Here is a 15,065-nt window from a genome sequence, read left to right as displayed (position 1 = left end):
TCTCCTCGCTTCCTCACATACGCATGGAAGAGCAAGACTGGGTAACACTTTCTTGAATTTTCCTCAAAGTTTTTATTTTCCAGACGGCAAGGTACCAGCAGACAAGACAGAAAGGGAAAGGGGGCTCATAAAATACAACAGAAAAACTTGGGAAGAGAAGTTAAAGTTCCACATTGTCTTTTGCCTCCTTTCCTCCAGTTCTCTTACCTAGAAGTGTGAACATGCAATAGCTCTGACGAAAAAGCACGCCACAACGCCTTCAAGTCAGTAAACAAGAAAGTCCAAATGAGCATTCAAATAAAAGGGACGGTGGGCATCCTTCTGTATGTGTGTGCGCACGTGTGTCACACATCACTTTTTTTTTATCAACACCTAAAACATTAACAAATGAAGTTCCTGTAAGTCTTCTCTACTCTGTTTTCCCAAAGCCTGTAAATTTTTTTTTATCGAGGTATAGCTGATTTCCAGTGTTGTGTTAGTTTCAGGTGTACAAAAGAGTCAAAAATTTTATAGATTATACTCCATGTATAGTTATTATAAAATATTGGCTGTCTTCTCTGTGCTGTACAATATATCCTTGTAGCTTATTTATTTTATATATAGGAGTATAATCCCCTACCCCTACTTGCCCCTCCCCCCTCTCTCCCCCCACTGGTAACCACTAGTTTGTTCTATCTCTGAGTCTGTTTCTTTTTTGTTATATCCACTAGTTTCTTGTATTTTTTTAAATTTCACATATAAATGATAACATACAATATTTATCTTTTCTCTGACTTATTTCAATATGCATAATACCCTCCAGGTCCATCCACGTTGTTGCAAATAGCAAAATTTCATTCTCTTATGGCTGAGTAGTATTCCATTGTATATATTGATATCTTCTTTATCCATTCCTCTGTTGATGGACACTTAGGTTGCTTCCATATCTTGGCTGCTGTAAATAGTGCTGCAACAAACATTGGAATGTAGGTATCTTTTCAAATTTGCATGTTTGTTTTCTTCAGATATATACCCAGGAGTGGAAATGCTGGATCATATGGTAGCTCTATGTTTAGGTTTTTGAAGAACCTCCATATTGTTTTCCACAGTGGCTGCACCAGTTTACATTGCCACCAACAGTGCAAGGGGGTCCCCTCTCCTCCACATCCTTGCCTACGTTTGTTATTTGTAGACTTTTGGATGATAGCCACTCTAACAGGTGTGAGGTGATATCTCATTGTGGTTTTGATTTGCATTTCTCTAATGATGAACGACGTTGAGCATCTTTTCATGTGCCTGTTGGCCATCAGTGTGTCTTCTTTGAAAAAGTGTCTATTTAGGTCCGCCGCCCATTTTTAAATTGGGGTCTTTTTTATATTGAATTGTATGAGTTGTATTTTGGATATTAAGCCCTTAGCAGTCATATCATGTGCAAATATTTTCTCCCATTCAGTAGGTTGTCTTCATTTTGTTGATGGTTTTCTTTGCTATGCAAAACCTTTTAAGTTTAATTCGGTGCCATTTGTTTATTTTTGCTTTTGTTTCCTTTGCCTTAGGAAACAGATTCAAAAAAGTATTTCTAAGATTTATGTCAAAGAGTGTTCTGCCTATGTTTTCCTCTTAGAGTTTTTATAGTGTCTGGCCTTATATTTAGGTCTTTAATCCATTTTGAGTTTATTTTTGTGTATGGTGTTACGGAGGGTTCTAATTTCATTCTTTTCTGTGTAGCTGTCCAGTTTTCCCAGCACCACTTACTGAAGAGGCTGTCTTTTCTCCATTGTATATCCTTGCCTCCTTTGTCGTAGATTAGTTGTCAAAGTCCATAATTTCTTATGACCCAGATCAGCCATGACACTTATCTCCTGACATGAAAAAAAAAATTTTTTTTTTGGCTGTGTTGGGTCTTTGTTGCTGTGCATGGTCTTTCTCTAGTTGCAGCCAGCGGGGCTGCTCTTCATTGTGGTGCGTGGGCTTCTCACTGCGGTGGCTTCTCTTGTTGCGGAGCACAGGCTCTAGGTGTGCGGGCTTCAGTAGTTGGGGCATATGGGCTCAGTAGTTGTGGTGCGCAAGCTCTAGAGCGCAGGCTCAGTAGTTGTGGCATACGGGCTTACATGCTCTGCGGCATGTGGGATCTTCCCGGACCAGGGCTCGAACCCGTGTCCCCTGCATTGGCAGGTGGATTCTTAACCACTGCACCACCAGGGAAGTCCCAAAGTGGATTTATTTAGAGAGAAACATGCTCCACAGACAATGTGGGCCATCTCAGAAGGCGAGAGCGGCCTTCGGACAAACACACTACACAGACAAGATGTGGGTCATCTCAGAAGGTGAGAAAGGCCCAAAGGGCTTTTAATAATAGTTAAAATTTAAAGGAAGTTGCCACCTAACTACATGAGAAGAGGATAAGAAAGTGATGATGGCACGCAGAACAATTCTGTTGTCAGAAAAGGTTGCCGTTGGAATCTAAATTCTGATTTTTCTATTGTTATTTTCTATTGTTATTTCCCTTCCTCTGAAATAATATTAGGATCAGCAGATAAAGTCTGTTAAAAATATGCACTATTTTGTATTTGTGTTTGTATAAGATAAATTGGGGGATTTGTTCCAGTATTTCAGAGAAGACTCCAAGGGCAAAGAGTAAAAGCAACTGAAAAGAGGTAACTCAAACACTAGGTAAGGATTTTAAGGTTTTTTAGGATGGTGAGAGAAGGAAAGAAATAAAACAGATCTTGGTAAATATTTTATACCATCAAAAAGAAAACAAAGATGAGAGGTTAAGTGTGATTAATCAAAGCACACCTGAAGCATTCTAGCTTCCTAGTTGTCTTCAAGTGGGAAACAATAATACTACATAAATCTGAAGATGAGGACTTCCCTGGTGGTGCGGTAGTTAAGAATCCGCCCGCCAATGCAGGGGACACAGGTTCGAGTCCTGGTCTGGGAAGATGCCACATGCCACAGGGCAACTAAGCCCGTGCACCACAACTACTGAGCCCACGCACCACAACTACCGAAGCCCGTGTACCTAGAGCTCATGCTCTGCAACAAGAAGACACAGTAATGAGAAGCCCACGCACTGCAATGAAGAGTAGCAATGAAGAGTAGCCCCTGCTCTCGCCGCAACTAGAGTAAAAACTAAAGATTAGTGACCTGCTTTACCATCAATTAAAAAATATGAATTCTTGGGACTTCCCTGGAAGTCCAGTGGGTAAGACTTCACCTTCTAATGCAGGGGATGAGGGTTCGATCCCTGGTCAGGGAGCTAAGATCCAACATGCCTCTCAGCCAAAACACCAAAATATAAAAACAGAAGCAATATTGTAACAAATTCAATAAAGACTTTAAAAATGGTCCACATCAAAAAATCTGTAAAAAAAAAAAAAAGAATTCTTTAGGTATAAACTACTGTGTATAAAATAAATAAGCTACAAGGCTACATTGTACAGCACAGGGAATATAGCCAATATTTTATAATAACTATAAATGGAATATAATTTAAAACTGTGAATCACTAAGTTGTACACATGAAACGCATATAATACTGTACATCAACTATACTTCCATAAAATTATTATTATTATTTTTTTTTTGCAGTACGCGGGCCTCTCACTGTTGTGGCCTCTCCCGTTGCGGAGCACAGGCTCCGGACGCGCAGGCTCAGCGGCCATGGCTCACGGGCCCAGCCGCTCTGCGGCATGTGGGATCCTCCCGGATCGGGGCACGAACCCGCGTCCCCTGCATCGGCAGGCGGGACTCTCAACCACTGCGCCAGCAGGGAAGCCCCATAAAATTAATTTTTTTAAAGTATGTGTTCTGTAAAAAAAAAAAAAAATCTAATGTAATCTTTTGAATGAATAACATTAAATACACATACAAAAACACTTTATTTTCCATATATGATCATGATGGCAGGGACTCACATTACATATAAGAAAGTTGTTCTCACACATATATATTCAATATGTACAAATAAAACCTACTAAAAGCTTAGTTCTATAAGCATTATAATATTTCATAATTCCCAAACACAATAAATAGGCACCATTCCCTTCCAAATATAAAGGGAGGTCATCTGCGGCACCCTGAAAGGGCAGAGAATCACATGAATAGATCCTGGGGGTGGCCACGCCTCTTACTAAACCCAGGTTTCCAGAGTTTGAAAGGCCCCAGAGTAGATGGATGACCTTTAAGGTCACTTCTAATACTGTAATGCTATGAGAGCAGAAACTACTTACCCGGAAACTGCATCAACCCGAGGTTAATACAAAAAGCGGTAGCTACAGCTACCTGTATAGTCCCTACCCTAAGAAACTGCTGGACAATACAATTCAATCTGTGACCTATTAATCCCTGACAGTCTGATGTAAATGACTAAGAGTATGTGCTTAACAGGCAAAATCCAATGCAGTCTAAATACATATTGCTTTGCTTTCCAGGCTAATCAATAATGTGTCTAGAGAATAAAAATTGATCTGATCCATTCTGCTGAAAACACTCAGCTTGGTCAGTATTCTCTTTGAAAAGCCATCAGAAAGAGCTACCCAGAATTGTCAGTACTTCTGTTCTTCCTCTGTTCTAAGGAAATCATTCTAGTTTTAAAGTTAAACACAATTTTTTAATGCAAACTGAAAAATATTATCACCACAACACTGTTAACATCATAAAGAGATGTTATAGATCTTATTATGCAAGCATTACAGGAAGAAAACCTCTACACTCCATATTTGTTTATGTAAACATCATGGATTGTGTGCAATGCTTTCACTTAGCCATAGATGAATACACTTTGCATACATAAACACATATTAAAAGAGTTTTGCAAACAATACTGCCCAAAATGAAATACAATAAACAGATTCCAGTAACCATTCTTTTACTCATTCACTAAATACTTACTGAGAGATGATCCTAATGCCAGGCATTAGGGACAAACTAGGAGGCAAAATCAGAAATGATCCCTGCCCTCAGGAATCTCAAAATCAATTGAAAATACCAATCCAAATCTTGCAAAATTGCTAATTGAGAAACTGCAAACTGCAAATCAACAAACAAAACTGCAAAACCTAATTAAGAAATAGCAGTGATTAATCACATTGCCAGAATCTTCTTTCCAAATGATTATTCCACCTTTGTAGTCAATCGTCCTTGACTAATTTTCCTCATAACCCACATCTGATCCATCAATAAACCCTCTACCTTTCAAACACATCCAAGGCTGGACCACTTAGCACCTCCATCACTCATGAAGTAGTCCAAGGCACTATAGTCTCTCATCTGATCTCTCAAAGATGTCCACATCGTAATCCCCCAAATCCATGAGTATTCTACTTTACATGGTAAAAAAAAAAAAGACTTTGTGGTTGTGACTAAATGAAGAACCTTGAGATGGGGAGATTATCCTGGATTATCTGAGTGAACGCAATGTAATCACAAGTGTCTTTATAAGGCGGAGACAAGAGTGGCAGAAGTGAAAGAGACAGAGATTTTAAGATGCTATAATGCTGGCTTTGAAGATGAAGAGGCCAGAAACCAAGGGATGCAGGTGGCCTCCAGAAGCTGTAAAAGTTAAGGAAATGGAGTCCCCCCTAGCACCCCTAAAAGGAACACAGCTCGACTGACAACTTGATATTAGCCTAGTGAGATTTCTGACCTACAGACCTATAAGATGATAAACGTGTACTTTTTTTTTTCTTTATTGTTTAATTTTTTGGCCGTGCCACATGGCATGTACGATCCTAGTTCCCCAACCAGAGATCGAACCCATGCCCCCTGCATTTGAGGTGCAGAGTCCTAACCACTGGACCACCAGGGAAGTCCCTTTGTACTCTTTTAAGCCAGTAAATTTGCTGTAATTTGTTATAACAGCAACAGGAAAATGAATACAACCTCCTAACCGTCCACACTTTTTCCCTTCTTCCTTTTAGCCCCAAATAATCCTTTTTCTTTTTTTCCTTTGGCCACGCTGCGCAAGCTTGAGGGATCTTAGTTCCCCAACCAGGGATCAAACCCAGGCCAAGGCAGAGAAAGCTCTGAGTCCTAACCACTGGACAACCAGGGAATTCCCCAAGTGATCCTTTTAAAATGTAGGTCACATGAAGTCACCCTTCTGCTCAACATCGTCCCATGGTTTCCAATCTCAGAAAGTTTGAAAACCCAAAGTCCATAAGAACGTTCGTCTCTTTGATGTCACGGGCCAGTTTCCCCTCTGCCTCCTTGCTGGTCCTGTATTAACACAGGAACGCTCCAGCCCTGGCGCTGTTCTCCCTGACTGAAATCAGTCCCCACACCTCCAAGGTGTTTTCTCAAATGCCACTTCTCAACACTTACCTGAATATTCCACCCAAAGTTTCCACTCCTGCCCCAACACGTCCTACCCGTCCCCTCCCCTTAATATTTGTCCTTAACACTTATCACAGAGCATAATATACATTTTATGTCTATTGTCCTTTTCCAAGAAGCTAGAATTGCTGCGACGACCACTGCTACCATCCCAGCAGCTGGGCACATATGAGGCCCTTCAGAAATACCTGTTGAATGAATCAATGCACCTGTGAGGGCTTTTACAACGGTAAAGCTGCAATTAAAAAAACAACAACAACAAAGGATATTAGGAAATGGGGTAAAAAAAAATAACCAAACCCACTAATTTAGAAGATAAGAGTCTCTTAAACCTTCGCCACATTTAAACTTATAATTCGTAAGAGAATTAAACCACATGACTTATCTAAAATGAAAATATTCTGGAGATGCAAAAAAGCTAGTAAATAAACTATCAATAAAGAACGCAACAAAAAACGCCTGCATTTTCTCGGCTTTTCTCCCCAAAACACTCGCACCTGACGACCAGATTTGGGCATATAATTATTTCGCCTTCCTAAAAAATCGTGGTTCTTACGTAGCAAATGTGGGACCAGATCTGCAAGCAGGAAAGGCACGGACCTGGGAAGGCGAGGACCCGCCTGCAACACCCTCTCCCCTCCCCGCCATCCTTTTGGTGCAAAATTCCTCGGAGCGGGGCCTGCAGCCTCAATTGCGCCGGGGGGGACAGAGCGGCTCCCACCGCCAAGCCCCCGTACCTCGAGCGCCCCACCTGCCGGCTGGGGCAGCGCCGCCGGAGCCCCCAGTTTCTGCCAGCGTCCGGGGAAAGCGGGGAGCCCACAGCGGCCCCCACCCCAGGTGAGACGCCCGCAGCGCAAAGCGGCCCCGCCGGACGCCCCCGACAGACCCGCAGGCCCAGAGGGAAGCGGCGCGCGGGCTGCACGGCAGCACCGCGGGCTGCGGCCCCGGGAGCCCCGCCCCCAACTTGCCTCCTCGCGGCGGCGGGATGTCGGGACGCTCTCCAGCCCAGGCCTTGCCGCGGACGGTCGCCGCCGGCTCGCCTCTGCCTCTCAGGCTCGAATCCCGGGGAGCGGGGGACGGGACCCTGGGGCAGGTTGCGCCGGCCTAACTCCGCCCAGCGGGCTCTCTGCTGGAACTACGTGACCCATGAGGCTCTGCGCGGCCGCCGCTTTCCACCGGAAGGAGGCTCGCAGAAGAGGGGGAGGAGCGCGGAAGGGATTGTGGGAGAAAGGGTCGTTCCTTTCCGTTTGGCGGCAGCCATCAGGTAGGTGGTGGTGGGTTATAGGCTATTCTATCCGCCGCGGATCTCTCTTTATTTCCGCCATCCAGGCTCGGGGACCCTGCGACCTCGGAGCTCCTCCTGTCACCTGTGCGGCGCGGGTTCGGTCGGGATGCGGGGCAGCGCGGGCGTGGAGAGGCGGCTCCCCGAGCGGGCTGGGGGGAATGCTGTGATGGCGGCGCGAATCCGAGCTGGGGCCAGAGCGTGGAGGAGAGGGAGGCGTGGGGGCTGAGGGATGGGCGGCCGGGCCTGGGGCGTCCGAAAGCGAAGCCGGGGGGCTGGGGGGAGGGAGAGTTTTTTTCGAGGAGTAACCCTTGGCGGTGGCGGCGGCACCTTCCCCTTGGGGGTCCCGGCAAGGCCTCTGCAGGCCGGGCCTGGGGCGCCGCCCGCCTCGGTCCCCCGCCCCCGGGCGCCCAGGGCCTGCTCGGTTCCTTCGTCCGGCAGCAGCGTGCGGGGCGCCGGGCTGGGCCGGCTGCGCCCCGCGTTCGTGCAAAGCCGTTTTTTCTTCATTGGGGCTTTCCTTGTGGTCGGTGGGGACTCGGGCGGGCGGACGGGGGCTTGTCGTTTACACGTGAAAAGGATGATGTGTTTCTAATACCTGGCTTACGTCAAAGGTGAGCCGAGATGGGCGCTTACAAGTACATCCAGGAGCTGTGGAGGAAGAAGCAGTCGGACGTGATGCGCTTTCTGCTCAGGGTGCGCTGCTGGCAGTACCGCCAGCTCTCGGCGCTGCACCGGGCCCCGCGCCCCACCCGGCCCGACAAGGCGCGCAGGCTGGGCTACAAGGCCAAGCAAGGTGAGCGGGCCCCGCGCGCAAGCCGGGAGGAGATGGTGTCCCCCGGGAAAAGCCGGGAAGCGGTCTTCGGGGAGCCGTCCCCCTCGCCCAGGGCCTCGGCAGAAGCCGGCTGCTGGCCTGAGATAACGGTCGGTGTCGGCGCGTTAGAGACAAGGCGCTGAGTCCTTCGCGCCCTTCAGTGGCCCTTTTCTCTAAACAGGTTATGTGATCTATCGCGTTCGCGTGCGCCGCGGTGGCCGCAAACGCCCGGTCCCGAAGGGCGCCACCTACGGCAAGCCCGTCCACCATGGCGTCAACCAGCTCAAGTTTGCCCGGAGCCTTCAGTCTGTTGCCGAGGTAAGTGGGTTTCGAGTCGCGCTTGCGTTGGCCGCCTCCCGGAGGAGGATTTGAGCACCTTTCCTCGTGGTTCGTTTGTACCCAGGCGAGTCCTGTTGCGTTTAAAATGGGGTTGGGTGATTTTTTTGTGTTTTTGACTAATCCCAGCGAGGAGTTGGTATCGGACTTCGTCAGTTGTTTGTTGGGAACCTGTCTTTGCTTACGTAGAGAAAGTGCTTTATGATCAGCGTGCATCCGTGGAGCCTTCGCTTTTAAAGGGCAGTGAACGTTGTCTTGAAGAGCGCGTCTCCGCAGGCGTTAGAGAAGCTGTGTTTGTTCGCACCGCTGATTTCCTGTGCTCGGTAGGAAGCTGTCTTTCTCGGCTAGTCAGTTCAGCTGTGCTCTGTTGTAGAGGTTGGCAACAAGGGCCTGTTGCCCTCCCCTAACTAAAAAGGTTTTGTGTTTCAAAGAAAAGGCAAAGAAGACCATCCGAAAGAGACTCGTGGCCTTCACAGTTCTCTGTAAGAGTTGGCTAGCCCTTCTATTGTGCTAGAAAAATGCATGGTTCCAGAGTACCAGATTTGGTTAGCCAGATACTAGCATTCATGTTTTACTTGGGAAGGAGGCAGTAAGAGAGAACGGTTTCAGATCTGAGCCTGTGTGCTTTGTTTTATAGTAAGTCTCTGCTTTATTGTACTTAGGGTCCCAGCCTCTGGGGAGCAGATCAGTCTGAGGATATTTATGTGTGTTGCATAGTATGTACATCTACCTTATCATAATGGTCCCTGCCTCTGGGGAGAATTCTTGCCGCCTTATTGGCCACTAGGATGTGTGGGATGCTGACCTTGGACCTTTGTTTCCTGTTCTAGGAGCGAGCTGGACGCCACTGTGGGGCCCTGAGGGTCCTGAATTCTTACTGGGTGGGTGAAGATTCTACGTACAAATTTTTTGAGGTTATCCTCATTGATCCCTTCCATAAAGCTATCAGAAGAAACCCTGACACCCAGTGGATCACCAAACCAGTCCACAAGCACAGGGAGATGCGGGGGCTGACGTCTGCAGGCAGGAAGAGCCGCGGCCTCGGCAAGGGCCACAAGTTCCACCACACGATCGGTGGTTCTCGCCGCGCAGCCTGGAGAAGGCGCAATACTCTGCAGCTCCACCGCTACCGCTAATATAAGTAATGTTTGTAAAATTCTTACCTAATAAACAGTTTAGGACATCCACGTCTGCTTAAAAGTGTTTTTTAATCTGTCTGTTAAAACTAGTTGTCTGCAGATTGCTTCATTGAATGCATTGTCAAATTCTGAAAGTTAAAGTGCAATAATGTTTGAAGATTTTAAGTGATGGTGTGTCTTGTTTCTAATAAGGGAAATGCCTTTGTTTTTGCTTTATTAGGCAGTTGATATGTCCGTGTGTAAAATGCTGTCTGGTAACAATAGGTGTAAAATTCTGTAAAAGAGGAGCGCAGAAACTAGCCGTGTAGATTTGTTGGTGCATGTGATGAAACCTACAGCTTTATTGGGGTGAGGCAATGCTCTGCTGGTTTACTCTAAAGTGGCTGTTTTATGGCGTTTGGCAAGGACAAACTTTAAATTGGGTTTTCCTTGGAAATGTGAAGGATGTCGTGATCGTTTACCATGGTCATTATGCCAAAAAATACAGTTGACTAGGGCCCACATTTTTAGACTTAATCTGCTATTCCATATATGTAACTGCTGCTGCCAAGAGGCAGAAAGTAAAGGAATGCCACCATTTTTTAAGAGAATTGGATAAACCTGTTGCAAGATGTTTCTCTTACAAATAGAAACAAATCCTGGTTAGCCTAAATTAAATTGCCTTGGCCTCCGTGGTACCACTGAAGCTCACATAAAAGGTGGGAGCTCCTGGTCAATCCCGTGACTGTTCTGTAGAATACTTAACTTCATGCAAAATAGTCATGGTATTTACACTAGTGTATATTGAAACTGATGGAAATTGAACATTGGGTAAATGAGGAGGGAGTTTTTAACCCTAAGGTTTGTAAGCTAGTGATGCTAGGATTGGGAAATTGGTGTTCATAAGGTCCCTTTCAAGTGTGGGAGGATAGAAGGGGCTTGGATCAAAAATTTAAATGTTTTATTTGTAGTATTAGTTTGTGACCCATTATGAAATCTAAGCCACCTTGGGGAAAATAGGGTTGGTTTTATTTAAAAGTAACATTGCTAAGTCTAATCAGTGTTATCTTGGCTCATCACTTTATCCATTCCCATAAGGCTACTAAGAAGAGGCGTGTGGTTGGGGTCAATACAAGTTCAGCTGGTTTCCGATTTTATGTGTGGTCTACAGTTATTTTCTCATCCCTGCTCAAACTACCCCCAAGAGCCTCACCATTCCACAAACGTGCCAGGCCACCCACCGGTTGTGGTCGGGCGTACCACCATATTCTGCTGGCATCATGACTTCCCCTAGACTGAGCTTCTGTTTCCCAGGGTGGAGTTGAGTGCGTAGGAAATATGGAAGAGGAGTTGCCCCAGTTCTTTCCAATTCTTGGTTTGCTATCTTAATAGGTAGTTTAATTTGGAAATCTAATTGCTGGTTTTCTTGCAAACCAATTTTCCTTGTATTTTCTTCAAGGGTCTTATAAGGCCCACTTAAATGATTTCCAGAAAACATGTAGCAGGCTCGCAAAACCTTCTGAGACCCAAATTCCTTCCCACTCAGAAAATCTTAAACCATATTACTTTGTGTGTAGAGGTGGTTCAACTATATATAATGATAGAATAAACGTCTTATTAAACTAAAACAACTGGACCTCCTGTTATCTTTTGTGATCTAATACTAATAATGTGCTTTAAAGCAAACAATACCCTGCAAAAAGATACAAAACACGGCAGCAACAGTCAGGAATTTCAGGGAAAATAAAATGTTTAGTCTCGAGTTTTTCTCTCTTGGTTCTTTGGTCCTTGCATGAATTAGAAAAACTCATTTAGAAGTTTTTTCCCAACTATTGCAGGATGCCGACTTGGGGAGGGGAGGGAGGATTCAGGCTGAAGGTCAGCATTTACGAATCTCCCAGAAGGGCTTGCTGCCCTACAGGTAGTCTACACACAGCAGCTAGGGGATCACAGGAAACTAAAACGCAAATGGCTTCTTCCATGGTCTTCCCACTCCCACCCTGAGATCTCGTGTACCTAGTGCTGTCCTCATTCCATCTCATCCACCCTCCTTAAAGTTTCTCAGACGCACCAAGCGCTCTCTAATGCCTTTATCATGGGAAAACCCACCAGGCTTTCCCTGACTGCCTCACAAGCTGCACCTATTTAATAGTTCTAGATCAGCAGGTGGTTCAAACATACCCCAATTGATTCTGTTAGAATTTTCTTCAGAAGTAGAGCAAGAGGTTTCTTACAACCCCACAAGATGGAGGCACCGATTCGAATCCCCCTTTTGTCGATTAACAGACATAAAGATGAAGCAGTTTGCTCACGGTCACACAGTGGCAGTCTGAATTCATAACCTCCATATAAACATGTTAAAATGTGGTGGGGCTTTCCTGCTGGTCCGGTGGTTAAGACTGCAAGTCCTAATGCAGGGGGCCCGGGTTCAGTTCCTGGTCAGGGAACTAGATCCCACATGCATGCCACAGCTAAGACCTAGTGCAGCCAGATATATTTTTTTAAATAAAATTTTGATTAGGTAATAACATAGGCATGGCTAAAAATCCAAAAGATAAAATAGGGACTACAATAGAAGTCCCTGCCCACCGCCATCCCCCCAGTTCCCCTTCTGGAGGCAAGCAATGTGATCAGTTTGTTTTTTCCTGATCATCAGGAAAGATTTTCATAAATATACAAACATAATACATATGTATTTTTTTCGTTTTTACCCAAATGGTAGGATATTATACACATTGATTTTTTTCATGTGGTTATGTATCTCAGAGCTTATTCTATCTCAATTAATGAAGAGCTTCCGCATTCTTTTTTATGACTGCATGGTATTCCATCATATGGATGTACCATAAGTTTGTTTAATGTGGACCCTGCTGATGATTATTTAAGATTTTTTCCAACCTCTTGCTTTTACAAAAAGTTTTTTACGTATATCTTAGTTCATCTGTAGGATAAATTCCTAGAAGTAGAATGGCAGAGTTAAAAATTGTTGTGTATCAACAGATTCTGCTCTGCAGCCTGATAGAATAATATTGTTCTCTAGTTTTATTTTTGCACTTCTGAGTGTGGCAGAGGCAAAGCCACACACACACACCCTGTATCTTCTTCCCTCTCCCCCCAGGCGTACAGCTGAACTATGTTTACCAGGTGCCTCGTACATTTAGGTAGGGGTCTTAATGACATTCTTGCTAACAGAATGGGAGCAGAAGTGACATATTACCTCCTTCAAGGCAATCAAGGGTTGGTATGCCAATGGAGGTCAATGATTCGTAGCTACAAGATGGAAGAAAAAGCTGCTCAACCCCTATCAGCCTGCACAAGTGAGAAAACTTTGTTAAGCTACTGAGTTAGGTGCATTTGTTGTTATGGTAGCATGGCCTAGTTTGACCCTAACCAATTCAATAACTTGAGCATGCTTTTTATATTTAAGAGTCTTATGTTTGCCTTACGGTGACCTTCCATTGTAATCCTTTGTCCATTTTTCTGTCAAAATCCATACATCTGGGCTTCCCTGGTAGCGAGTGGTTAAGAATCCGCCTGCCAATACAGGGGACACAGGTTTGAGCCCTGGTCCAGGGAGATCCCACATGCCGCGGAGCAGCTAAGCTCGTGTGCCATGACTACTGAGCCTGCGCTCTAGAGCCCAGCGAGCCACAACTACTGAGACCATGTGCCACAACTACTGGAGCCTGCACACCTGGAACCTGCACACCTAGCGCCTGTGCTCCACAGCAAGAGAAGCCACCGCAGTGAGAAGCCCATGCACCGCAACAAAGACCCAATGCAGCCAAAAAATAAATAAAAAATAAAATTTTAAAATGATAAAAAAAAACCATAAAAACAAAAATCTATGCACCTTTAAGTACCATGCCATATGAAATGAATTGGAGGGTGGCTGCTACCTTGTTGCTGCCATGCTTCATCATTTCCCTGCTCTTAAGTTTCTTAAAGGTGACTTTATGTAGAATAAGTTCTTGAAAGTTCAACTCTTCATTTTATCCTTTCAATTCTAAGATCTCATTCCATCTCTAAATTCTGAAATTCCTAAGGGAAATTAGTAGGTATACTGCATCAGTCAGGTAGACTAGATTAGGCTACAGTAACAAACAACCCCCAAATCTCGGTGGCTTAAAATAATAAAGGTTTATTTCTTGAACAAACTACATGTTCATTGATGGTTGGTCGTGGTCCTCATTCCAGAAACAAGGCTACTGGAATAGCCACTGCCTGGAACATCGCCAGGTGCCCATACATACAGCATGCCCCTGGCTTTTAGAGCTTTTTCTCAGAAAGTTGTCTGAAAACAAGTCCCAAGGCTACACCTGAGTTCAAAGTGTGGGGAAGTGAAGTCTCACCAGTAAGAGGGAGAACCAAATATTTGTGAACAGCCCAACGGCTAATCCATTTGATTTCCTTTTGTCCTTGTACACACTTGAGGTGTTGTGGAGAACAGTTTGTATACCAAGAGGGGAGCAGGAACCGCTACATTCCACACTGGCAGAGAGGGGTACTTTATCACTGATATTGCTTAGAACTGTCAGCACGTGACGATAATAAAAACAGACTTTTAATCAGCTTTTGTTGGTTTTAAATTCTCTACAGCCAGCCCTCTGGTTCAGTTGATTCATTTGGCAAAAGACGATTATCCGCACACAACTCTGCAACCAATTTCCCTGCCTCTTTGTTATGTGACAGCTTCTTTCCTATAAACCACAGACATATTTACTGAAAAATACATTAGCATTGTTGCACTATCCCACACGGTAGCCGTTAATCACCTGTGACTAAATTTAGATCTAGATTAAATATCGTTTAGAAGTCAGTTCTTGGGTCACACTAGCCGCATTTCAAGTGCTCAGTGGCTGCTTTGACTACCATATTGGACAGCACAGAAAACATTTTGGCGATCACAGCAAGTTCTATTATATAGTGCTACTGTAAACGCTTGACATTCTTTTCTCCTTTTTTGTGGTATTTCTCAGTAGATAAAGATGAGGCATCTGAAGTCTGGTTTTCCCACACACGATGTATTTGAAGCTTAGATTTCATATTAGAATAGTATTTGTTGCTACAGATTTTTAAAGGGTGTAATGATCACTTCCTTCGCCCAGTTGGTATTTGGGTTTTTAGAAGTTTTTAACGAGAGTTGTATCCCAACGGTACTAACTACAAAAAAAAGAAGGAACCGCTACAACACCTTTTC

General features: G+C 44.7%; 1 protein-coding gene across 1 annotated transcript; it reads left to right on the top strand.

The window, feature by feature from the left end:
* The first annotated feature begins 7,554 nt into the window (after nt 1-7,554).
* Nucleotides 7,555-10,045, top strand: RPL15 (ribosomal protein L15). Its single transcript, XM_065876189.1, has 4 exons — nt 7,555-7,582; nt 8,212-8,393; nt 8,593-8,729; nt 9,578-10,045. The coding sequence occupies exons 2-4, from the start codon at nt 8,222-8,224 to the stop codon at nt 9,881-9,883; spliced, it is 615 nt and encodes a 204-aa protein (XP_065732261.1). The 5' UTR covers nt 7,555-7,582; nt 8,212-8,221; the 3' UTR covers nt 9,884-10,045.
* The last annotated feature ends 5,020 nt before the right edge of the window (nt 10,046-15,065 follow it).

Source organism: Phocoena phocoena, chromosome 4 (assembly GCF_963924675.1).
Source record: "Phocoena phocoena chromosome 4, mPhoPho1.1, whole genome shotgun sequence".
NCBI lineage: Eukaryota > Metazoa > Chordata > Mammalia > Artiodactyla > Phocoenidae > Phocoena > Phocoena phocoena.
The sequence above is the reverse complement of the archived record's forward strand: the minus strand, read 5'-3'. Positions and strand labels throughout refer to the sequence as shown.